Here is a 25,863-nt window from a genome sequence, read left to right on the forward strand (position 1 = left end):
CGCATTCAGAATATGATATAAGATGACCTTCAATTTTTAAAAAGAAATAGTGATTTTAGAACATATGAATAGTTGAGTGATCATTTTGTAACTTTTAATAATTGAGGGACTCAACAAAGCAATGCCCTATAGTTAGAGGACATCTTGTAACTTTTAATAGTTGATAGATTCAACAAAGTAATCCTCTATAGACGAGGGATACATTTTGTAACATTTTATTCATGTTTCTTTTTTTCCCTCAATGATCATTAAATTTTTGTTCATCAAAGGCGTTATGTTTATTTAGGGTAAAATACACAAATAGTCCCTTGATTATAATACTCATTTTATTGAGTTCTTCAATTATTAAAAATTATAAAATTATCCTTCGATTACATGTCGTTGCTTTGTTGAGTCCCAAACTATTGAAAGTTATAAAATAGTCACCCAACTATTTATATGTTCCAAACTCGTCCTTTCACGTTAAGAACTAACAACAATATGAGTTGAACGTTAACTTGATGGCCTGTGATATGATAAAATATGATGTTAGAATCTCAAACAAACATCATATTGCATTCAGGATATGATATAAGATGACCTTTAATTTTGAACAAGAAATGGTGATTTTAGAACATATGAATAGTTGAGTGATCATTTTGTAACTTTTAATAATTGAAGGACTCAACAAAGCAATATCTTATAATTAGAGGACATTTTGTAACTTTTAATAATTGAGAGAGTCAATAAAGTAATCCTCTATAGTCGAGGGATGCATTTTTATACTTTACCCTTTCATTTAGTGGGTAAACTACGCGTTTAGTAAGTAAATATCAGTTTTGATTCATTTTAGTACTTAAACTTTCATTTTTTTTCAAAACCATACCTAACGTTTAGTTTTTGTTTCATTTTAGTACCCCGTCGTTAAAAACTTTCACGGACGGATTGACGTAGCATAGCTCTGATGGATGGACTACCAATTTAAACGGTGGACCATGAGAGAATAACGAGTTGACCAACAAAGTCCAATTTCAAGTCCATCGGACAATGGACCATGGAGATTGGAGGATGAAGAAATCGAAGAGTTCATCGTCAATTTGGGGAGATTAAGGCATTTCTAGGTGAAACGGAGGTCGAAATTGCATTTAGGGGATCAAAAAAGTATGGGCTAGAACGTTTGAGCTTCATCGATTGACAGATGCGACGAACAATGACTGTAGACGGTCGGCGAACCTGTCCGTTAAGTTTTTAACGACGGGATAACCAAATGAAAAAAAAAAATTAAACGTTAATAATTATTTTGAAAAAAAAACTCAGAAGTTTAGATACTAAAATGAACCAAAATTAATCATTTAGGTACTAAAAACATAATTTACTCATTTAATATATATTATTTTATTTCAAATTAATTGCTAACTAATTTGAAAATTAATCGAAAGTTAATTAGGAACAAGCTCGCACTTAAACCACGAACCAATTCATCAAATACTCCCAAGTTCTCAAATTTAAATTTCACTTTATTTTTATAGACTAAAATCATTACTTCAAAATCGGATCGCTTGTGGGAGCTTTCCTTATGATCTAACGGCTCATATTCTCTTCCGCCTAACGACTAATTTTGTTCAACGGTCATACATCTCTCTCCAATTACTCCTCTGTCGCTCTTTCCCAGTTGCCCTAGATTATTCAAAGCTTATTGATGGTAAAAAAGATCTTCAAAGCTCAGCAAAAGTTCATTGAATTCTTCGTAATTTTGGTACACTCAAATACGCAGTTGATTTTCGTTTTTCTTCGAGCAGTTCTTGATTGAAAGCGCGAAAGATGAGTATTCTGCAATACCCAGATTTGGTGAATGTGTCGACGCTTCACGTTTGGAACAACGCGGCATTCGACGATGGAGGATCCGAGGATACAACCGCCGTCAGGGTTTCTTTTGCTAATCTTGAATCCGTACCGGTGAACCGGTCGCTGGAATCTGATTGTGGTAAAGAAAACCTAAGCCCGCCTTGCCTAAAATCCTCCGTTTCTTTCAAAAGAAAAGAAGGGGAGAAGCGTGACGAGAAGAAGATCGATATGGAGATTGAAGCTACCGAGAAGGAGATCACTCGTCTGTCGTTGAAGCTCGAAACTGTCGTTGAAGCTCGAAACTCTTCGACACGAGAAGGCCGAATGTAAAGCGAGGAGGGTTTCGATGAGAGGGAGAACAGTGGCTTCTAAATTCATGGTGCAAAAACAGAGCACCACGAATCTCGAGAAGAAGATCGAAGATCCTTTGTTTTCGAGTGCTAAAACAAAATCGAACCGTGTGGTGGATCTCGCCACCCCCATGCAGAGCCGCCGCAAATCGTGTTTCTATAAGCTACGAGATAGGGATGAAGACAAGGTTAAAAGCAGGAAAGGCAAGAGCTTGAGCTTGAGTGTCAGCCCAAAATCACGCCGAACAACATCCAAGGCTCAGCCTCCAAGGCCGGCGGCGACCACGGCGGCGTCTAAAAGAGCTGTGAAGAAAGAAGACGGGGTTCTTGCTACAATTCAACCCAAAAATCTTTTCAAAGAGGGAGAAAAATCAATAACCGCGAAAAAACCACCCAAACAGGGAAGGGTGGTGGCGAGCCGGTATAATCAGATTGTCAACCAAAGCAATGGGAATTTGGCTAGTAACATTGCTCGAAAGCGGTCTTTGACGGAAAGCGATAAGGAGGAGAGTAACAGGCAGGGCAAGAGGCTTGCTTTCCATGAAGAAATGATAGATTCCTGCAAGAGCCAGAAGCGTAAAAGCAGAGTGAAATGGGAGAATCTATGTACAGAGTGAATTGAATCGAGGGGAATGAAGATGAATAGTGATCGTTTCACAGTTTGGTCTTGGTTCTAGGTGTTTTGAGTAGTGAACCATAATTCTTTGTTATGGGTTAAGACGAGTTAGTTTGCTTATTGCGTAAATGACTGCTTAAGATTTCACTCTATACTATGAAATGAAGTGGGTATGTGTGTTTATCACGTGTAAAACTATCAATACTTTGTAGTTCGTAAACATGAAATCGTTGTAAGAATATTTTATATCTTCCTGCCTGTAAATATTAGAAGAAATTATTAAGCAAATCGAGTACTGTTTAATTTTTACTGAAAAACCTTTTAAAATCTACCAAAAGAATCGACAAATATATTTATGTTAATTGTTTATTTTACTTGAGAGCACGTCCAGAAATTTAAAACATACATGGAACGTTCCTTTAAAGCACAAATTATTATTGAGGTGGGTAGCTTAGAAGTGCAGTTGTTAAATAAAAGCTTCAAATCATTCATGCAGCATTCCTTTAACCGATACTATAAGATTGATGTTTGAATGTACATGGCTAAACACACAACAATACAGCACAAGCTACATAAATCCATGTCATTCCCTGCGAAATTCAGAAAAGTAAAGCAATATAGTGCTGTTATTTAACTCCGATCTCGTGAAAATTGCAAGAGAAAGAAGCTGATGACAACACACAACTATACGAGTTTATCAGACCATAAACCACATTTCAGGTTCAGGGTATAGTGAAACTCGATCAAAAAGGATAACATTATCTGAACAATCACGAAAGCCTCGGTTGAATCCTTGAATTTCAAGGAATTGCAGCTTCCACCAAGTAGGTTCGTTCTTGGTTCCACTGCACCTCATCCAAAAGTGGATTATATCATCATCGGCTCACCAAAACTACTTTAAAATGAACAATTTACTTTAATGAAGTCTCAGGAACATCCAGTAGTTTCATGAATGATGTAGCACCTCAAGTAGGTTCCCCTGAAATTCAGGGCTTGAAGAAATCTACATCTCAAACAAAAGGATGAATCATCACGGACAATTTAAAGAAGAAATACGAATAAATTATTGATTTTATTTTGAAAATCGAAGAGGCATAGATGAGCAATTCAGCTTCTCGATCAAGAATTTTCTGAAGCAGAACTGGCATGATAAGCTGTAATTTAAATCTTCGTAGCCAACTGCATAAATCTTACTAGAATCTTGCTGTGGACCGGCTCATATCAAGAAATTCAACCATTTTTACCGTAAATATGCTTCACTGATTGGCTCTCAGAAGCGCGGATAAAACAAAACTTAATCATCGCCGACTCCAAAAATCAAATCGAAAGAAAAAAAGATGTAGCGGATGTTTTTAGAGGCGAAATCATGAGAGGAAATGCCCCCACGTGAAACACCGCCGGATCAGGTATATGCCTCTATGACTAGCCTGATTTCCGGTCAGTTCGTCGGAAACAAGCTAAAGGTGTAGTGAGGCAAAAACAAGATTAGAGATGTAGCCGCCGATTTGACACAGAAGAGCCAGTCGATGAACAAAGGCTACTCCGCAACACGTGAAACGGCATGGATCTAGCACCAACATTGGGGCTTTGATCTTCATAGTTACAGATTCGGATAAGCCCGGGAGAGTTCGTGCAGATGAAAACGAAAAACAATTTTGCAAACAAAAACTTGAATGCTTTCAACGTCTAACTTAACAAAGATGAAACAACTGGTGCAAACGTACACTAACAAGCACATAGCATACCTTCGGCTACCGCTTCTTGAAGATGAGAGGGTGAAGAGAAGAGGCGAGCTTCAATCATTTATATAGAGATATTTTTCTTCAGAAACCCTAGATGTAGAGTTAAAACTTAAAACCCTAAACAGTTAGTTGCGATACTTGGATTGGGCTTCTATCTCACTGGATCAAATGTGATTTTGTATTTTAGATGGGCCCTGAAGTCCAGCTAAAGTTATTCTAACTACATAGGCTAAACTACGAATTTAGTACTCAAATTAACTTTTATTTTTTTGAAACTATACCTAACATTTAGTTTTTGTTTTATTTTAATACTCACCATTAAAAATTTAACATGTTTAGTACCTAATCTATCGGTTTTGGTCCGTTTTAATACATAAACTTTTATTTATTTTTTCAAAATTTAATGATAAATTTTAAATAGAAAATAATTGAAACGATTGGAAGTTTAGGTACTAAAACGTACAAAAACTGATAGTTTAAGTATTAAACACGTACTTTATCTTACATTAATATTGTATATGCTTGGATAGAAAATAATACCTTTCTTGCATGCAACAATTTTACTTTAACATAAATTAAATGTGTTTTCACTGTGAAAATACATTATAAAATAGTAAATATTATCATAAATAAACTAAAATAAATAATATTGGACTCGTTCTCAGCGTACGTTTGAGACATTTCAATTTGTATTATAATAGTAATTGAAATATAATTAATACTAGGGATGATTATGGATTAGATTAGGTTGGGTCGAGTGTTTAGTCCACCTAAATTCGACTTGAAAATTAAATTCCTCTACTTACATTCGACCCGATCTGATTTTAGAAGGGTCTCACTTGACCCCAAAATTGACATGATTTTTTATATAAAAATCAGCACTTGACATGATTTATATGAAAATTCATTTTTATTATATAAAATAAGAACATAATTGAAAAAAGAAAAATGATATTATTACAATCATCTTTAAATATGTAGTAGATAATTATAATATTATGTCGGGTTGGATAAAATTTCCGTCATCATAAACTCAAACTCAACCTGGTCCAAACATTAAAAAAAAACCCAATTTGACCCAAATTCGATTTTTCAAAATAAAAAATTAACTCAATCGGGTCGGGTCTAGGTGAAATGGTCATCCATAATCAATATATAAGAAAATATCAGGTCCATCCAAAAATTCATCACAAGTTTGTTGATGATCCAAATTTAAGAAAAAAAAATCAATTTCATAAGATATTACATAGGTTCATTATCGGGGTAACCCTCCCTACCTAATTTGCTTCCATCCACGATGTCAAGATTCGAAATAATGATCTTACTAGTGTTTATCCATTAAATCAACTAGTTATTGGTATATAAATTAATATTTTTAAATATATTAATCAAAATTAACATTTAATGTTTATGGCTGATGGCTAGTTTAACAAAATGATTTAATTGAAACAATAGTTCAATTGAAGCATTTTAATGTTTAAGGGCTAATTGAAGATACTAGCCCATAATTCAGGGGTGTTTGATGAAATTATCCCATAGTAACTAATTACACTTTTTATTATTTACAGGGTAAAATATACAAGAGGTTACCAAATTATATTGAAAATAATTTTTTATTAATGGATTTTCAAATATTATAAAAATTTACTAAACTGCTATAAAATGATATTTATAAGTTACAAAATAAGAAATTAATAATTATTTATAATATTTATAATCTTAATCCGAGTGTCCACATCATTACAACAGAAGCACACATTCTATAATCAAACAAGTGTTAAATACAGTAAGACTCTGCTTCACTGCCTCCACGCTTTCCCTTTCCCTTAATTCCAATTTCCAAATCAAACGCAATCCACTCATTCACTTTCATTTCCCGAATTAGATCACCGACAACTGCTTCAAGGGGAGGATCATCGAAATCCCTGTCAAAAAGAGTGGTGGTTTTCTTGGGGTGGAATTGTTTGTCTGTTGTCCTTGAAGCAGACGGGACTGGTAGGAGTCGTGAAAGATGAGGCGGAGAGGATTGGATTTTAGGAGGCCGGTGCGGAGGAGGCTTTCCAATGTTGTGTGGTGGATAATGTGCGGGATTGTGGTGTTAGTCTTCTTCATCGTGATTTTCACCAAGGAGGCTCAGATTGATTCTAGACCCTCTCTTCCTAGGGTAAAGATCTACTCTCTTTTCTCATTTTTTTTTGGTAATTCGTGGACCTATTTGAACGGATTTCTATTCTGGGTAACGTTTAAATTAGTTAATTAAGTTGAATTTCGGAAAAATTAATATTCTTCTTATAATTGCAACCATTGGTCATCTCTTGTGCTGTACTGCAGTTTCTCACGTTATTTTGAGGTGTCTCAGTTTTCAGAGGTTTATATATTACCTTATTCCGAATGTTTCATTGGGACACACTTTTTCAGGAAGAATTGTGTAGAATATGTTCTTTGTTAGATGCATTACTTTGTATGGATCGACTTAGCTGAAATGGTGTCGGTTTAATAGCTAAATGGTTATGGTCATGCGAGTGTTAGTTTTTGGCCAGCAGGATAACAAAAACTCCTTTTCACGTCAATTATCATCTATTCATGCTAATTGCTAAAGCGGATCATTCAGACTTACTCGGTTTTCATCCGTATAGTTCTCTCGAATTACTTGTACGTGTTGAAAGTAGTAGCTTGGCATTGTCACTTCAGATTACTAATTGTATTTAAAACAGAAGTTGGGAAGTAGAATTCTAAATTGAAGGCTCGCGCGACTTTGGTGGCTGTGCATATTTGATCCTGTAAAAAGTTTTTATTGTTCGTTTTAATATGCGTTGGTATTCCTTGTTTCCAGAGACCTTATCATTATGACAGAATTTTGGAAGGCCTAAACATCACTGATGAAATGCTAAGCCCCAACTCTGTCACGAGGCAACTTAGCGACCAAATTTCTCTTGCAAAGGCTCTTGTTGTGATAGCGAAAGAAAGCAACAATCTCCAATATGCGTGGGAATTAAGTGCCCAGATCCGTATTTCAGAGGCCCTTCTGTCAAATGCTGCGACTAGGAGAACTCCTTTGACTGTTGGAGAATCAGAGACTGCAGTTCGTGATATGGCACTTTTGCTATACCAGGCCCAGCAACTCCATTATGACAGTGCAACAATGATTATGAGATTGAAAGCCAAAATCCAAGCTCTTGAAGAACAGATGAGTTCGGTGAGTGAGAAAAGTTCAAAATATGGGCAAATTGCAGCCGAAGAAGTCCCCAAAACTCTTTACTGTCTCGGCGTTCGGTTGACTACTGAATATTTTGGAAACCCTAATTTACAAAGGAAACTGAAGGAAAGAAAGCAATTGGATGCAAAACTTAGAGATAACAGTCTGTATCATTTCTGTGTCTTCTCTGATAACATCCTTGCCAGTTCTGTGGTGGTTAACTCAACAGCTTTAAATTCCAAAAATCCTTATATGGTCGTCTTTCATCTTGTAACTGATGAAATAAACTACGCTGCAATGAAGGCTTGGTTTGCCATGAACAGTTTTTGGGGAGCAACTGTTGAGGTTCAGAAGTTTGATGACTTCAAGTGGCTGAATGCTTCTTATGTTCCAGTTCTAAAGCAGCTCCAAGATGCTGAGACTCAGAGTTACTATTTTTCTGGGCATAATGATGGCCGGATTCCAATCAAGTTCCGAAATCCTAAGTACCTATCAATGCTTAACCATTTGCGGTTTTACATTCCTGAAGTTTTCCCAGCTCTGAAGAAGGTGGTATTTCTTGACGATGACATTGTGGTTCAGAAGGATTTGTCTGGCCTATTTTCCATTGATTTGAATGGCAACGTCAACGGAGCTGTTGAGACATGCATGGAGACATTTCACAGATACCATAAATATCTAAATTACTCTCACCCCCTTATAAGAGCTCATTTTGATCCCGATGCATGTGGTTGGGCATTTGGGATGAATGTTTTTGATTTGGTTGAGTGGAGGAAGAGGAATGTGACTGGCATCTACCACTATTGGCAAGAAAGGAACGTGGACAGGACATTATGGAAACTTGGGACACTGCCACCCGGATTGCTGACATTCTATGGATTGACGGAGGCATTGGACCCGTCGTGGCATGTTCTGGGGTTGGGCTATACAAATGTCGATCCCAAGCTGCTAGAGAAAGGGGCTGTACTACACTTCAATGGGAATTCAAAGCCATGGTTGAAAATTGGGATAGAGAAATATAAGCCCCTCTGGGAGAAGTATGTTGATTATACACATCCTCTATTGCAGCAGTGCAATTTTTATTGATAAATCGCCACCGGAGTATTCCATGACCAGAGTTCACTTCCTTGGAAGCTTCTAATTTTGAGGTGAAGTATGCTTGTACTATTCTAAGAGGTCAGGCATTGCTGGTATCTGTAACATGGTATTTAATTCATTTCAACTAGCTTCTTGTAGTATAAGATTGTTCATTCATATCAATCAATTATTTAAATGTCCTTCATGAGCAGAAAAAGAATTGATCTATTATTAGTTACATCAGTCCGTAGGCTCATAGCATCCGTCATGTACACACACACGGTCACGCATACACACACATATATGTGCATATGTCTGTGCTGCTAGACTAGAAACCTGCATCTGATCTGATATGTACCAAGTATAATGAATGCCTAGTAAAATCGGTCTCGATTTTCCTAGATTTACACACAATGCTTCACACTCTCCTCTGATATCCAAATCCGACCATCATATTGGCCCGGAAATAACTATGTTGCCTCCTAAATTTTACTCTTTCTCCCTTTGGATTCATCAAAAGGAACTCCAAAATTGGCATCTGCTAACGGGACAGGGACAGTTAAAAGCTGATGCAAAGGTGAAAGTGTAGAGACAAAACAGGAGACACAAGTCTAAATTGTTATTGTTGAATATAGTTGACTAATGAATCTGAACAGCGGCAATCTTTGCCTGTATTACCAACAAATCTTTTGTCTTGTACTTTATGAAAATTGATAACTTAGTCCAGTTATAGTTTAAACACGATTAATAATTTCTACTAATTCCTTACATATAAATTGTTGAATTGTTTATATTTACTTAATTGTTTCCTAGTTCACTTGACTATGTTGGAACTTTGAAGTTTACTATTTTGGGCGAAAACTGCTATGTAAGTTAAAGCTTTAAACACAGATATGCTATGTAAGTGTGTGTGTATCTTCTTGCTTGCTTATTTATGCATTCCATAATACCCTATTTTCACAATATAATCGTCACTTCTATGGAAGCTTGGATCATAATAATCCTTCTCCATTTCTTATATTCTGAAGCAAATTTTTAACTCCATCTATCTTTCAACAAAGCACCCTCCTGACCTTCCTCTAGGTCCCGCTCCTTTCCCAATCATCGGTAACTTGCTGTTGTTTTGAAAATCTTTCAATGATCCTCAACCTGTTATGTTACTACGATTAATAACTTTTCCTGTTACGCGTTATAACATTTTGTGTTCCGCTTTTAACATGTAATATAAGTTTCCCGGTTACACCATTTTAAATTATTTTAAAATACTTACAACTTATTGTATTACATATAATTCAACTTTCCAATAGCGCTAAGCCTAATTATGTTTCTTTCAAAATTTTCAGTTGCGTCCCTTTTTAGTCTTATATTAGTCCGCCTTTCTTGAGACATTTCCATTTAGCAAGCAATGAATAAAGCTATGCTTTTTGATACTAAGTTGCCCCATATCTAGTCACCGATCAAACCCAGAAAATATATGTAATGAAGAAGCAGGTAGGGACAAACTCCACTTCATTTTCCCTTATTGCTGGCTTTAGCTCCCCTCATCTTAAATGTGAAAAGCATTTCCGATTATATTTGACGTAGAAAAGAATGTTGTATGGCGATGATTATAGTCTAATAATCCCCTACAATAATTTCTTAGTATTTTACTATTTCAAGGGTCCAATCGGGAGAGGATCATAGATCGAGTTGAATAAGATTTTTAATTTACTCGAACTCAATTAAAGTACAACATTCTTTTATCTTTCATCTGATTTGATTTAGGTTTAGGATTTTTTTTCTTGACCTAAAGTTTAAGTAAATTTTTTAGATAAAAACCTACACTCGACCTCATTTGGATCAAATCTCTAATTCAATATTTTCAATGTTTAAATTCATTAAGATTTTTTTTTTAAAGATAAGTGTAAGATCTAAAGTTATAAATATAATAATGCATAATATACCATATTTGATAAATTTGGAAAATGAGATACATTAACAAATGGTTTCCGACTGGAAAATGCAAGCACAGGTAGACTTCACTAAAATGACAACAAACTCGAATTCATTTAAACTACAAGGGGACTCATAAACCACACTATCTCGATAATCGATTGCCTTTATTATCTAATTGATTCTGAGTTCCATAGCCAATGCATGTTCAATGACGTGCACCACCATGGCCTCCCGGGATCGGCGCCTCGAAACCGGGGTTCGGAACGAACGTTTCGTCACCGCCCGGAATCTGGCTATTTCCACCACTTGGGCTGCCACTGACCGCCACTGCTTGTGGTGTGTGGATGGTGATGTTTGAAAACAGGTGGCAGCAGCACTCGCCCAAAGCCAGGAATGAGCACGCTTCGGTCGTGTTCAGAAACTCGGGGTGCTTCATTTGATCATCGTTCGTTGGAATGTCTCGAGCCGCCATCGCTTGCCCGGAAATAGCGAGCAGGTGCCGACGACGGAAAGGAGAGCAACAAACAAGGAGCTCATTTTGAAAGCCATTATAATTCACAGTTTGAAGAATGAGAAATAGCTAGGGTTGGTTCTACTTGTTGGTATGGTGGTGAGAATGGGGATTCACAAACGATTCTTATATAGGGGAAGGTTCAACTGAGTTGGTTGATCATTTGGCGGTGAGTTAAAAAGAGAGTTCCATATTGACAACACCATTTGAAGGCGACGTTCAAAAAAAAACACAGGTGAATGGATCCGAATTTTTTTATGTTAATATTGTTCAGAATTTTTGTATATATGCCGTAATGACCCTATTAACCGAAAACCAACTAGATTAATTGATCAATTTGGTCCACTATTGACTATGAGATGGCCATCTAACTCAGTTGGTAGAGTATAATATTCTTAATCTTAAGGTCATGGAATCAAATCTCACGGAAAGTATTTCATAATTCGAAGGTATTCTACGAAAATTGCTCTCAATCTAATGTTGAGAACAACCTATTATCTTATCCCATTACATATAGGAATAAGGACGACCATTTTTATTGACTATATAAACCAATTGACTATATAAACCAACTGGTGAAGGGTTTAGCATTTTCATGAAATTGAGCCGTGGGGCATGTGTTGCCACATGGACACTGCTAGATCATTATCGTAGATTTCATTGGGTCCAATCTCATCCATAGATCTAAAACTCAGATAAGGTGATAAATGCTCTCTTCTAATTTCTCGAGCCACCAGCACAAGAAATTAACCATGGCCTCCCCACCATTGCTAACCCCAACAACGTCAAAACTCAAACCCCTCCTCCCCATCAAAGCAGCCGCCACACCCTCTCCGCCGCCGCACCAACAACCCTTAGTACGGCGCCGATTCTTGTCCCTTGCCGCCGCCGCCACGGCAACTCTTTCTCTTGCGGGGCCGCGACCAGCAGTTGGTGCCTCGGACGAGGAGTACGTGAAGGAGTCCGCCGAAGTGATCGGCAAAGTAAGGAACACCATAAATATGGATAAGAACGATCCGAACATCGCGGCCGCCGTGGCTGAGCTTCGAGAGACGTCGAACTCTTGGGTGGCTAAGTACAGAAGAGAGAAGGCTTTGTTGGGCAGAGCTTCGTTCCGTGACATTTACTCGGCGTTGAATGCTATTTCTGGGCATTATATTAGCTTCGGACCAACGGCGCCGATCCCTGCAAAGAGAAAGGCTAGGATTCTTGAAGAAATGGACACTGCCGAGAAAGCTTTATCTCGAGGAAGATGAAAAAACCGCAAAGTACCGGTGGCCGGCCACCACCACCACTCACCTACGGAAGCCGGATTTTTCTTTTCTTTTCCCTTAAACTTGTTGGTTTCACTGCTTAAATAGTGCCTATGTAATTTATGAAGCTTGAGATTGTAAATTTGTGGTTCGGTTGGATAAATTATACATTGAGTACCTAATCTATTAGTTTTAATCTTTTTAGTACCTAAAGTGTAGATTTTGTTTCATTTTAGTATCTACCGTTAAAAATTTTAGTTTTTGTTTCATTTTAGTATCATGTTTAAAGTTTAACGTTAATTTTTAAAAAAATTGAAAGTTTATGTATTAAGACGGACCAAAATTAATAGTTTAGGTATTAAACGCGTTATCTTTTAACGTAAGTATTAAAATAAAATAAAAACTAAACATTAGATATAATTTTAAAAAAATTAAAATTTTATATATTAAAATATATTAAAATTAATAGTTTAAATATTAAATACGTAATTTAATTTTTTATATGGTTACAACTTAAACTCTCGATGTTTATAGTTTTTGTCAATTTATCTCACATTCTTTTCTGGAATTAATACATTTTCTAAACACATAAAACCCAATCAAATTAAAGGGTAAAATTTACCCAATAGGTTAAGAGGGTGAAATAATTAACCCATTATGCTATATTTAAAATTAATTTGGGATTTATGGTATTTGCTACAGTGATTTAAAACTTGTCACGTTGATATGACTAGTTCGAATTATTTTTTTATTAAACCTTGTCCTCCCGACTTGATAAATTATAATAAAAATACATTTTATTAAAACTTGTCACGTTAACACGATGAGTTTGAATAAAAGATATTATTTGAGTAAACTCATTATGTGGACGTGACGAGTTTATCGTGAACTGTAACATTTACCGTAGATATCAAATTAAAATCCGGTTGGCCTAATGGACTAATTTTTATACCCGTTTGGCTTATTGGGCCAATTTTGCCCAAATTAAAGGGGCGTTTAATGGGCAAATCAAAATTTAAAGTCCAATCAACAATATAATGTTTCAATTTCATTCAGAGCCCAATTACGATGACTATGAATATAATGTTTGGTATTATTTTTTTCCTTCAAACTTTTATTTTTGTCAAATTGACTCAGACATAAAGATTAATAACACTATTTCATCCTTATCAAATGTTCACATCAGGAGCGATTTTGTGCTTGCTCAGGTCACAAAGTGCGGCCAAGGCACAGATATTCTTCTCCAAGAACTGCGATGCCAGCAGAAGAAACCTTATAGGCCAAAGTTTGGGTATGAGGTGGTAGAAAACTTAGGGAGGTACCTAGGTGTTCCATTGCTCCACAGCAGAGTAACCAAGGCAACCTACAGTTATCTCATCGAGAAGGTAGAACAACGGTTATCAGGGTCAGGGTGGGCAGCAAAAACGCTTTCCTTTGCAGGCCGTATAACACTGGCGAAAGCGGTGTTACAGACTATCTCATCTTATGCTATGCAATCCTCCTGGTTACCGAAAGGGGTATGTACTATGTTAGAGAAGTTAATCCGGCGCTTTGTTTGGAACGCAAATGAGGGATCAAATCCGCTTGCTTTGATTAAATGGAGTACTGTGAAGCTTCCAAAGGAGAATGGTGGCTTAGCTATCAAACACTTGGAGGGCCAAAATAAAGCTTTTCTGTTAAAGATTGGTATGCAGCTAGTCCAAGGAGTTGACAAGTTGTGGGTTAAAGTTATCCGGAGCAAGTACCGTTGGTCGGATAACGGGTTTATGATGACGAGTCGAAGGCGAGGTTCCTGGCTCTGGAACGGATTGAAATGTGTATGGGGGAAAATACAAAAAAGCCTGTTTTGGTCAGTGAAAAACGGGAATCGTATTGATTTTTGGAATGATATTTGGTTGGATGATACTGGGCCCTTAATTCATCATAGCCTTGTGGGAGCTAATCCGCCGGCTGTAATGATCAGCTCCTTGGTTACGGCATCCGGCGAGTGGGACATGGACCGAATTAAACAGCTTGTACCGGAGAGTATTTGCTATAAAATTGCCGCTATTTGCCCTCCCAATGCGGCTTTTGGAGAAGACTCACCAGGGTGGCGTTGAGAGTAGAATCACAGGTTAACGGTTAGATCGGCGTATAAGGTTCTGATGGCGCCGGTGCCGATAGAGACTGATGCTTCTTGGAGCGAAATTTGGGCTCTGAATGTCCCACGGCGTATCCAAACTTTCTTGTGGTTAGCTGTTCATGGAAGACTCCTAACGAATGCTGAAAGATTATTCATATGGCTGCTTCTAATCTTTGCGATCTTTGTCACAATGAGGTGGAAGATGTGAGCCATGTTCTCCGAGGGTGCACGTAAGCTCGGAATTTATGGCGCCGATTGATTGCTGAGGATAGGTTCCAGGACTTTGTCACAATGCCGGTTAGAGATTGGTTGCAAATTTAAGGGGCCAAGGAAGCTTCCCCATAAATGATAAGACATTGGGAAGTCCTCTTTGCTGTTATTTGTTGGAAGATTTGGAAGAGAAGATATAGCTTACTTCTTCAACCGAATTACATGGACAAAGATAACTTGCTGGTTGATTGTTTCAAGATCAAGAATGAGATCATCGCTGCTCGGGGTGCCGAAGATGGGAATAATCAGCTTCAAAGTCAAAAAACTTGCTGGCAGAAACCTCCTCTTGGGTGGGTTAGAGGAAACTCTGATGGAACCATGGATTGCTTGTCCAAAATGGCTACTGCAGGTGGGGTTATTCGAGGTTCGGACGGTGATTTTTCTAAGCTGCTTCTTCGCTTTTTATCAGAACAGAGTCGGCTTTGCGTTTTGCATGACCTGTGTAAAGTCAAAAATTGAGGAGGGGTGGGCACCGCCACCGTCCGAAGGAATTCAAAGAGGCGCATGATTTCTTTAAAGAGAAAATAACCTCGGTGACCAAAAATCTCAGATAATATACGATTTTGACCAATTTTTTTTGGATTTGCGAAAATGACCAACAAAATCGCAATGCGATCTCTAATTCGCATTGCGATATCCACTATCGCAAATTCGCGTTGCGATAGTTGAAAATCGCGTTGCGATTTTCCATTTCGCGTTGCGATAGTTGAAAATCACGTTGCGATTTTCCATTTCGCGTTGCGATAGTTGAAATTCGCGTTGCGATTTTCCATTTCGCGTTGCGATGGTCTACAGTTGTCGTTGCGATTTTCCAAATTCGTTGCGATAGTCTACAGTTGTCGTTGCGATTTTCCAAATTCGTTGTGATAGTTAAAAAAAAAGATTTTGTTTCTTAAGAATTTTCTCTAAAAAGATAGTATCCGCGCGGACGTGTCGAAGACATGTATTACCACGACCACGACCACGACCACGACCCGACCCGAGACGAGACGGACGGCGGCGGCGCGCGCGAGAGTCCCCCTTATTCTCTATCACTCAACAAGGAAGTGGGAAAGCCAAGCCTTAAATACCATTCACAATAGTGTTTCCAATACTATGTGGGATTTGAGCATTACCAACACTTGTTCCCAATACTATGTGGGATTGAGCCTTAAATAGTGATATTATTTTTGAATGTTTTGCTTAAAATTACAATAATCGCGATTGATAGTAGATTGACTTTTAATTATGACATATTTAATCGTATAATACTAATGTAATTGGTTGTTGATTCAGTTGTTTTAAGGTGCATGATTGTTAATTGTTTCCTGAATAATCACATTGTATTGGAAACAAGTGTTGGTAATGCTCAATCTCACATTGTATTGGAAACACTATTGGGAATGGTATTTAAGGCTTGGCTTTTCCACTTCCTTGTTGAGTGATAGAGAACAAGGGGGACTCTCGCGCACCGTCGCCGCCGTCCGTCTCGTCTCGGGTCGTTGTCGTGGTCGTGGTAATACGTGTCTTCGACACGTCCGTGCGTATACTATCTTTTTAGAGAAAATTCTTAAGAAACAAAATCTTTTTTTTTTCAACGAATTTGGAAAATCGCAACGACAATTGTAGACTATCGCAACGCGAAATGGAAAATCGCAACGCGATTTTCAACTATCGCAACGCAAAATGGAAAACCACAACGCGATTTTCAACTATCGTAACGCGAAATGCAACGCGAATTTGCGATGATGGAGATCGCGTTGCGATTTCAACTATCGCAACGCGAAATGGAAAATCGCAACTCGATCTCCAACTATCGCAATGCGAAATGGAAAAACGCAACACGATTTTCAACTATCGCAATGCGAAATGCAACGTGAATTTGCGATAGTGGAGATCGCAATGCAAATTAGAGATCGCATTGCGATTTTTTTGGTCATTTTCGCAAATCCTAAAAAAGTTGGTCAAAATCGTATATTATCTAAGATTTTTGGTCACTGAGGTTATTTTCTCTTCTTTAAAAGGTGTAGAATTTTCAACAAAGGGGTAAAATTCGATGTTTCAATTTTTAATTAAAATTATAGATGGGTTAATTACCTTTTTAGTCACTGCACACTTTAGGGCATTTACAAGATTAGTTCTTAAGCTTAAGCTATAAATACCTTAGCCCATTTAGCTTCAAAATCATCCAAAAATATTTCTTTCTTCCTATACTAGAGAGCTTTCTTGTGAGTAGTGAGTGTTTTGTAAACACTTGAAAATTTTCTCTCTTAGTAAAAGATCTGCAGCAGCCCGGAGACGTAAGCACAATTGGCTGAACTCCGTTATCAATATTCGGGTATTATTTTTCCGCTTTTATTTCGTATTCTCACTAATCTGATTATAGGGAAATTACTTGTACTCGGTTTATTTCCTAACAACTGGTATCAGAACTTTTGGTTGTGAATTCTGTCAATTTTTTGTGAGGTTACTATTCGGGTTACTATTTACGTGAATAGTGAATTTCGTGAATAGTGAAATTCGGTCGGTGATACGAGTTTGTCGACGGAGGTGTTTTAATACACGGCGGTTCGCAGAAATTGTCAGAAATGATCCAAACGAAGCCAAATTCGAGTGGGAGCGATGCCTGCAGACGAAGGGAATGTGAAAATTGAAAAGTTCGATGGTGCGAACTTTGGATTTTTGAAGATGTAAATTGAAGATTTTCTATACCAGAAAAATCTATATCAACCCCTCTCAGGAAAACAACCAGAGGGCATGAAGAATGAAGACTGGGCTCTTCTCGACAGACAAGCCCTCGAAGTTATCCAACTGACGTTATCCCGCAATGTTGCTTTCAACATAGCAAAGGAAAAGACCACGGCGGGTCTTATGGCGGCTCTCTCCAGTATGTATGAGAAGCCATCGGCCTCAAACAAAGTTCATTTGATGAGGCGATTATTCAATTTGCGGATGACGCAAGGGGCATCGGTGGCACAACACCTAAATGAACTCAACACAATCACAACCCAGTTGAGTTCAGTGGAAATTGAATTCGATGATGAAGTTCGAGCTTTAATTCTCTTATCATCTTTACCAGACAGTTGGAATGCTACTGTTACAGCAGTCATCAGTTCGTCGGGAAACAATAAATTAAAATTCGACGATGTTTAGGATCTGGTACTGAGCAAAGAAATTCAACAGAGAGAATCGGCTGAAGCATCAACCTCCTCAGCCTTGCACACGGAGTCCAGAGGGAGAACTTCAGAAAGAAATTCAAATCGTGGCAGATAGAAATCTAGAAGGGGAAAATCAAGAACAGGAAATAAAGATTTTACCTGTTATAATTGTGGCAATAAGGGTTACTTCAAAAGAGATTGTCGAGCACCGAAGAAAAATACTGGCGCACAGGAATCTGTCAACATGAAGGAGGAGACATGTGATGCCATGATTTTAAGCGTCAACAGTCCGATTGAATCATGGATTTTGGATTTAGGGGCATCTTTCCACTCCACCCCATGCCGAGAAATCATGGAGAACTATGTCAGTGGTGATTTTGGGAAGGTTCATCTAGCTGATGATGAAACCTTGAAGATCGTCGGAAAATGAGACATCCGACTAAAGCTACCAAACCAGACCACCTAGAAGCTGACATGAGTGAGACATATTTCTGGCCTCAAAAGAAATCTGATTTCTGTTAGACAGCTTGATGAAGAAGGATATAGTAAAACCTTTTCAGGCTGTGAATGGAAGATTACTAAAGGAGCACTCGTCATTGCTCGCGGTAAGAAGACTGATACTCTTTATGTAACCTCAAATTTAGAGAATATCATTGCAGTAACAGATGCTGATAGAAAATCAAACCTATGGCACCAAAGGCTTGGCCATATGAGCGAGAAAGTGATGAAGACACTTTTGTCAAAAAGGAAACTGTCGGATCTAAAGAATGTAGATGTCGGAATATGTGAGGATTGCATCTTTGGCAAACAAAAGAAAGTCAGTTTTGCAAAGATTGGCAAGACACTCAAGGCAGAAATGTTAGAATTGGTTCATACTGATGTATGGGGATCATCCCCAGTTCCATCTCTTGCAGGCTCACTATATTATGTCACCTTCATCGATGATTCTACAAGGAAGGTGTGAATTTATTTTCTGAAGAAGAAATCAGAAGTCTTTGATACCTTCAGAAAATGGAAGGCCATGGTGGAAAATGAGACTGGTCTGAAAGTCAAGCGGTCGAGGTCTGACAATGGAGGAGAGTACAGAAATAGGAGATTTAGAGACTTCTGCGCAAACAATGGGATCAAGATGGAGACAACAGTTCCCATGACACCGCAGCAGAATGGCGTAGCAGAGCGCATGAACAGAACTCTGAATGAACGTGCCAGAAGCATGAGGATACATGTAGGATTGCCCAAATTTCTATAGGCTGAAGCTATCAACACTGCAGCTTACTTAATCAACCGTGGGCCCTTAGTTCCTTTGGATGGCAGAATACCAGAGGAAGTTTGGAGCAAGAAAGAAATAAACCTTTCACACTTAATAGTGTTTGGTTGTATTTCTTATGTACACATAGACTTTGCTGAAAGAAGTAAACTTGATGCTAAGTCCAACAAATGTGCCTTTGTTGGTTACGGAGGTGATGAGTTCGGTTACCGATTTTGGGACTATGAAAATCGGAAGATCATCATAAGCAGAGATGTCATTTTCAATGAGAATGTGATGTAAAAAGACAGGTCAACTGTAGAATCAAGCATCTCCAATACCAAAGCTGAAACAAAGGAATTTACTAAGTTCGAGGAGATTTCTGGAAATGATGTTCAGATCAGTCCTGAAGCAGTTCAAGAAGAACCAGGCACACAAGAACTAAGACGGTCCTCCAGAATTCCTAAACTAACCCAACGGTATTCTCCTTCTTTGCACTACTTATTGCTGACTGACAATGGTGAAACAGAGTGCTAGGATGAAGCAATGCAAGTGGATGATTCAGTCAAGTGGGAGTCTTCCATGAAAGATGAGATGGACTCGCTTATGTCAAATCAGACGTGGGAATTAGCTGAATTATCACCAGGCAAGAAAGCGCTTCACAACAAGTGGATTTACAGGATCAAAGAAGAGCACGATGGGAGCAAACGTTACAAAGCGAGATTGGTTGTCAAAGGTTTTCAGCAAAAAGAATGTATTGACTACAATGAAATTTTCTCTCCAGTCGTGAAACTGTCTACTATCAGACTGGTGTGGAAAATTGTAGCTGCACAGAATTTACATCTTGAGCAGTTAGATGTAAAGACAGCTTTCCTTCATGGTGATTTGGAGGAAAAAATCTATATATGAGGCAGCCAGAAGGCTTTATAGAGACAGGCAAGAAAAACCTGGTATGCAGGTTGAAGAAGAGCTTGTATGGTTTAAAACAAGCTCCTAGACAATGGTACAAGAAGTTCGATAGCTTCATGAGTAGCAGTGGTTTTACCAGATGCCAAGCAGATCATTGTTGCTATATCAAGAGGTTCGACAATAACTTCATTATTTTATTGTTGTACGTTGATGGCATGCTCGTTGCAGGCTCAGACATGCAAGAGATTATAAATTTGAAGCAAAAATTGTCGAAGCAGTTTGCAATGAAAGATTTGGGTGCAGCAAAGCAGATTCTTGGGATGAGGATCAAGAGAGACACAAAGTCGGGGACTTATTGTTATCACAGGCTGAGTACATCAACAAAGTACTCTCCAGGTTCAACATGCAAGATGCTAAACCAGTAAGTACACCTTTAGGTGTTCATTTTAGACTCTCCGAAGAACAGTCACCAAAGACGGAGGAAGAACGTGCACAAATGGTGAAGGTGATGTATGCCTCAGCAATTGGTAGTCTAATATATGACATGGTTTGTACCAGACCAGATATTGCTCAAGCAGTGGGAGCTGTTAGCAGGTACATGAATAATCCGGGCAAGGTACACTGGAAAGCAGTCAAATGGATCCTCAGATATCTGCGGGGTACCACAAACAAAGCACTTTGTTTCAAAGGTGGAGATACGACACTGACAGGCTATGTAGATGCCGACTTAGCCGAAAATGTCAACATCAGAATGAGCACTACAGGGTATGTCTACACTCTAGGAGGAACCGCAGTGAGTTGGGTTTCTCAACTACATAAGATAGTTTCTCTCTCCACAACTGAAGCAGAATATGTTGCTGTTATAGAAGCCAGCAAGGAGATGGTTTAGCTCCAAAGTTTCTTAGAAGAGTTAGGCAAGAAACAAGAAAACAATATCTTGTATTGCGACAGTCAAAGTGCTATCCATCTAGCGAAGAATCCATCTTTTCATTCCAGAACGAAGCACATACAATTACGATATCATTTTATCTGGTCTCTTCTGGAAGATGGGATTTTGAAACTTGAAAAAATTAGTGGTGCTCAAAATCCGGCAGACATGTTGACAAAGACGGTGACTACGGACAAACTGAAGTTGTGTTCAGCTTCAGTTGGAATGCTAGAGTAACAAGACCAGAAATATTGCCGCATTGATCAAGGTGTGAAGACAGATTAAAATCAGTCTTTAAGTGGGAGATTGTAAAGTCAAAAATTGAGGAGGGGGTGGGCACTACCACCGCCTGAAGGAATTCAAAGGAGGCGCATGATTTCTTCAAAAGACGCAGGATTTTCTATGAAGGGGGCATAATTCGGTGTCCCAATTTTTAATTAAAATTGTAAATGGGTTAATTACCTTTTTTGCCACTGCATATTTTAGGGTATTTATAAGATTAGTCCTTAAACTTAAGCTATAAATACCCTAGCCCATTTAGCTTCAAAATCATCCCAAAACATTTATTTCTTCTTATACTAGAGAGCTTTCTTTTGAGTAGTGAGTATTTTGTAAACACCTGAAAATTTTCTCTTAGTAAAAGATCTGCAGCAGCCCGAAGACGTAAGCACAATTAGTTGAACTCCGTTATCAATACTCGAGTATTATTTTTCCGCTTTTATTTCGCATTCTCACTAATCTAATTATAAAAAAATTACTTGTACTCGATTTATTTCCTAACACCGGAAAGAGTTGAATCAGACAACATCGTCCAGCACGAACAGAGACTTGGTCGAAAACATAGACGTTTTTGTTTGTTTGTTTATTTATCTTCGTTCCGATTTCTCTTACCAAATCTCGACCTGTTTTTCTACCCTTTCGTCGTCCTCTGTTCTCCTGTGTTTCTCGTCTGAGTCATGAGTTTCGACGCCGGGTTAACTCGGTCAAACCTCGACTGCTTTCTCCATTGCACAACGCCAACAGTAAATCACAATATCTTCCCAAGGTCAGCGAAAAGAGAGAAAAAATTATCTTTTTTTATTATGGGTTCTTCTTGTGATTATTATTTTAATGTTTTATTTTGCAGAGCGAAATTATGACACTTAATCTTTTAGGGAACCATCGGGAGAAAGAAAATGTGGAGTATTTCACATTATCTGATCTTTGGAATTGTTACGGTGAATGGAGTGCGTATGGAGCCGGAGTTCCGATCATGTTGAAAAACTACAAAACCTTGGTTCAGTATTATGTCCTGTATCTCTCTGCCGTTCAAATCTTCACCGGCGGTTCTCCGGTCAATATCTTAAGGTAAATCGATGTAGTTCTCAGATGTTCATGGCATGTGAAATGTTTGATCGATGACCTGTTCAAGGAAGAGACGGATTCCTTCAGCGATTCGAGCAGCGACGAGAGCGACACCGACAATTTATGGCGGTGGGACGGATGCTCGTCGGAGGACGGCGGTTCCGAGCAAGATAGCAGGTTGGGTTACCTTTACTTTCAGTATTTCGAGAGATCAACTCCTTACGGAAGAGTGACTCTCACGGATAAAGTAAGAAGAAAAAACAATTAGGGTAAACTACACATTTACTCGATAATTTATCATTTTTAGTTTATTTTAGTACTTAAACTTTTAATTTTTTTAAATCATATCTAACGTTTAATTTTTATTTCATTTTTAGTATCATGTTGTTAAAACTTAACACCTTTAATATCTAAACTATCAATTTTAGTTCGTTTTAGTATCTAAATTTTTATATTTTTCAAAATTTAACGTTAAATTTTGAAAAGAATTACTAAAACGAAACAAAATTAAATTTTAAGTATGTTTTGAAAAAATTAAAAGTTTAGGTATTAAAACGGACCAAAATTGATAGTTTATGTACTAAACGCATAATTTATCCAGAAAGTGTAAATTATACATTTAGTACCTAAACTATCAGTTTTAATTATTTTAATACATAAACTTTTAATTTTTTTTAAATTATACCAACGTTTATTTTTTGTTTCATTCTAGTACTATATCTTTAAAAACTTAAACGTCTTTAATACTTAAATTATCAGTTCTAGTTCTTGAATTTATTTTTGGAATTATTGTCTTTCAACTCCAAATTCTCTCCTTTTGCAGATTAATGGATTATGTGGAAGATTCCCAGGTTTGATGTCATTGAGGAGATTTGATCTTTCTCCAGCCAGTTGGATGGCATTTGCTTGGTCTCTTTCTCTTTCATGATCAAATCTCTGCAAAAAATTAAGTAACTTTCATGAAATCTCAATCTCGTCATCGTTTTGATACTATCGTCGGGTACCCAATTTATCACATTCCCATGGGGAGGACCATAAAGGATTTGCCCACATGCTTCCTTCCTTACCACACGCTATCATCTTCTTTCCAAGGTCTCGTTTTCAATCTATTTCTTTCAAGCTTTTGTTAATACTGGTTTGGTTTGGCTGATCAAATGTTTATTCCGGGAGCAGATACCGAGGGTGACAGTGACGGTGGCATCTCGCTTCCGCCGTTCGGGTTGGCCAAGTACAAGATGCAGGGGGCGTGTGGGTCTCGGGCGATTCCAGACTCGACCGAGAGAAGCTGGCGTCGCTTTCGAGTGTGGCGGATTCGTGGCTAAAGCAACTTGGGGTCCAGCACCATGACATGGCTGATGCTGTTATTGCTCCCATGGAATTGACTGATTAAAATACCAACAGAACAATCTCATTTTCTAGTTCTTGGAATTTTGGGGTGCTTCTTCTTCTTCGGAGTTGAATAGGTTCTTGAGCTTATGAGAATTTTGGTTGGCACTTGTTCTGTCGTAAAGAATGGATGTTGTCCAATTTGTGCATATTTTTCAGATGATTTTTACTTTAATTATTCATTAGAGCACATGTATCGAATCCATATATTAAAGTAAACATTGAAACTAAAATCGGCTGCCAACTTATTGAAGGTAATGGGGGTGGTAAAGTTAAATTTTCAGCTATGAAAACTGTATTAACATTGCCTTAACTATGCGTCCCTTTAGTCGAAATCCATAGCCCACAGGCAATGTTGAACGTGTGACAGTGACATATTCAACACAAAGTAAAAGAACACCGACTTGACCACACGTGGACAGTGACATATTCAAAAATATTTTTTAAGATTGACACATGAATTAATAACAAAAAGTTTTGTATGTGATGAACACAAATAAAATTTTAAGTAGACATGTTCAATAAAATAAACAACTAACATAAATAATTCGAATTCTAAGATGGTTACGTGCCTACTTGGGTTCTATATACATCCACCACTGCAGCGTACGCTGAATTTAAGCACTAACGATGTGTTTCTTCCCCTTCTTTGCAAGACTTCTCTTTTTAACTTCATGCATATTCCTAATAATGAAATATGAAGTTGATTGATTTGGAACCATGGACACTATTTTGGACTCGGATTAGTAGGGATTTGTAAGGTTGTTCGAACCGGTGATGAATTTAGAAATTTAAAATTTGAGTTTAAAAATTTTAGTACTCCTTTTTATAATAAAATGGGTATGTGAATTTTTTTATGTTTTCTTTTTTCTTTTTTCTTTGATATGAAATGACAATCCAGTTCAGTTGGTAGAGCATAAGGTTCTTAACCTTGAGGTCGTGGGATCGAGTCCTACGGAGGGCATTTTATAATTCGGAGGTCTCTTACGGAAGCTACTCTTAATCTGGTGTTGGGGATAGCCTACTATCTTACCTCCCCTTATCCCATACATATGGGAAAAAGGGACAGCCATTTTTTTCTTTGATATATTGAACTATATTGAATTATTTATATAAAAAAAAATAGATATACACTTTACCCCCTAAGAATTTAGGGCATCCTCCCCTAGTCTGAACCATTGATACCGTTCTTTTCTATGTTCACTTATTGTTTATAATTGATTTGATCGATGGTGGTGCATAGATCGATCATCGATATAGTTTTAATTTTGTAGATCTATAAATTGTGTATTTTTTTAACAGTTGTAGTCTCCAAAGCATTGAAAGACTTCCTAAATATATCTCAATTTCCATATTATTCAGGATTTTAGGGTCAACCATGCGGTTAAAGGTGAGTAAAATTCAACTCTACTTGAGAAATTAATTTTTTTGATTTAAATTGATTTTAAGTCGTAATTTTATAAACTCGATTTGAAAAAAAAATCAAGTTCAAATCGCGAATAACTCTAAATTTTTAATAATTAGTATATTGATTTTCAAGAGTTGAAGTTTAAGTGGAACCCCTCGACTTTGTATGATATATGTAAAACATATATGAAATAATATATATGTATTGTATATGGTTTTAAAATACCATTTAAATTGGAATCGAATAATGTCATAATATTATAAATATTTACAATTAAATTTAAATAGAAACTTGAAAATTTGACTAGACTTAAAAAAATTTCAAATCAATTCCGTGTTATGAAGTAAGACTCATCAACTCGAATAACTTAAAACTTTGATTCGACTCGATTGAACGCTCACCCTGCTCGTGGTATCTCATATCATCCATCCGATCACTTGTTCTTGAAAATGTGATGTTGTATAATATATTTTTTCTTTTGTCATTATATTTTTAATTTTTTAATATATCAATATTAATTTATACCGATATAAATTAATTATGCAGATACATAGGCTAAAATCGCATAAAATGGCCATCCTGCCCCCAAACCAAACATAGAATCAATTA

At 37.4% G+C, this 25,863-nt stretch overlaps 4 protein-coding genes, 5 non-coding genes and 2 pseudogenes across 9 annotated transcripts; 5 read left to right on the forward strand and 6 right to left on the reverse strand.

The window, feature by feature from the left end:
• The first annotated feature begins 2,170 nt into the window (after positions 1–2,170).
• On the forward strand, positions 2,171–2,791 carry LOC120184194. Its single transcript, XM_039188715.1, has one exon. The coding sequence runs from the start codon at positions 2,171–2,173 to the stop codon at positions 2,789–2,791; it is 621 nt and encodes a 206-aa protein (XP_039044646.1).
• Positions 2,792–3,403: 612 nt separating this feature from the next.
• LOC120184225 lies at positions 3,404–3,512 on the reverse strand. Its single transcript, XR_005521997.1, has one exon. It is a non-coding gene; the product is annotated as a small nucleolar RNA snoR97 (small nucleolar RNA).
• A 202-nt stretch (positions 3,513–3,714) lies between these two features.
• LOC120184224 lies at positions 3,715–3,828 on the reverse strand. The gene has a single exon (XR_005521996.1). It is a non-coding gene; the product is annotated as a small nucleolar RNA Z278 (small nucleolar RNA).
• Positions 3,829–3,877: 49 nt separating this feature from the next.
• Positions 3,878–3,971, reverse strand: LOC120184221. The gene has a single exon (XR_005521994.1). It is a non-coding gene; the product is annotated as a small nucleolar RNA Z223 (small nucleolar RNA).
• A 31-nt stretch (positions 3,972–4,002) lies between these two features.
• On the reverse strand, positions 4,003–4,097 carry LOC120184226. The gene has a single exon (XR_005521998.1). It is a non-coding gene; the product is annotated as a small nucleolar RNA U36a (small nucleolar RNA).
• Positions 4,098–4,279: 182 nt separating this feature from the next.
• On the reverse strand, positions 4,280–4,426 carry LOC120184222. The gene has a single exon (XR_005521995.1). It is a non-coding gene; the product is annotated as a small nucleolar RNA snoR134 (small nucleolar RNA).
• A 1,920-nt stretch (positions 4,427–6,346) lies between these two features.
• Positions 6,347–9,013, forward strand: LOC120184054 (probable galacturonosyltransferase 10). The gene is made up of 2 exons (XM_039188622.1): positions 6,347–6,696; positions 7,366–9,013. The coding sequence occupies exons 1-2, from the start codon at positions 6,544–6,546 to the stop codon at positions 8,812–8,814; spliced, it is 1,602 nt and encodes a 533-aa protein (XP_039044553.1). The 5' UTR covers positions 6,347–6,543; the 3' UTR covers positions 8,815–9,013.
• Positions 9,014–10,823: 1,810 nt separating this feature from the next.
• Positions 10,824–11,429, reverse strand: LOC120184096 (annotated as a pseudogene).
• Positions 11,430–11,904: 475 nt separating this feature from the next.
• LOC120184078 (photosystem II repair protein PSB27-H1, chloroplastic-like) lies at positions 11,905–12,700 on the forward strand. The gene has a single exon (XM_039188641.1). It carries the CDS (start codon positions 11,959–11,961, stop codon positions 12,505–12,507), a length of 549 nt encoding a protein of 182 aa, XP_039044572.1. The 5' UTR covers positions 11,905–11,958; the 3' UTR covers positions 12,508–12,700.
• A 1,948-nt stretch (positions 12,701–14,648) lies between these two features.
• Positions 14,649–15,355, forward strand: LOC120184195. Its single transcript, XM_039188716.1, has 2 exons — positions 14,649–14,830; positions 15,031–15,355. Exons 1-2 carry the CDS (start codon positions 14,649–14,651, stop codon positions 15,353–15,355), a joined length of 507 nt encoding a protein of 168 aa, XP_039044647.1.
• A 6,712-nt stretch (positions 15,356–22,067) lies between these two features.
• LOC120184089 lies at positions 22,068–23,889 on the forward strand (annotated as a pseudogene).
• Positions 23,890–25,863: the final 1,974 nt, after the last annotated feature.

The sequence above is a fragment of the Hibiscus syriacus genome, unplaced genomic scaffold, assembly GCF_006381635.1.
Source record: "Hibiscus syriacus cultivar Baekdansim isolate YM2019G1 unplaced genomic scaffold, ASM638163v2 tig00112857_pilon, whole genome shotgun sequence".
Classification (NCBI taxonomy): domain Eukaryota; kingdom Viridiplantae; phylum Streptophyta; class Magnoliopsida; order Malvales; family Malvaceae; genus Hibiscus; species Hibiscus syriacus.

Excerpts from the sequence above, each read along its gene's own strand:
- LOC120184194 (XM_039188715.1), top strand. The coding sequence starts at position 2,171 with ATGAGAGGGAGAACAGTGGCTTCTAAATTCATGGTGCAAAAACAGAGC.
- LOC120184078 (XM_039188641.1), top strand. The coding sequence starts at position 11,959 with ATGCTCTCTTCTAATTTCTCGAGCCACCAGCACAAGAAATTAACCATG.
- LOC120184195 (XM_039188716.1), top strand. The coding sequence starts at position 14,649 with ATGGCGCCGGTGCCGATAGAGACTGATGCTTCTTGGAGCGAAATTTGG. Across the intron at positions 14,831-15,030 it reads GTCACAATGAGGTGGAAGAT|ATATAGCTTACTTCTTCAAC; the intron begins GTGAGCCATGTT and ends TTGGAAGAGAAG.
- LOC120184054 (XM_039188622.1), top strand. The coding sequence starts at position 6,544 with ATGAGGCGGAGAGGATTGGATTTTAGGAGGCCGGTGCGGAGGAGGCTT. Across the intron at positions 6,697-7,365 it reads CTAGACCCTCTCTTCCTAGG|AGACCTTATCATTATGACAG; the intron begins GTAAAGATCTAC and ends CCTTGTTTCCAG.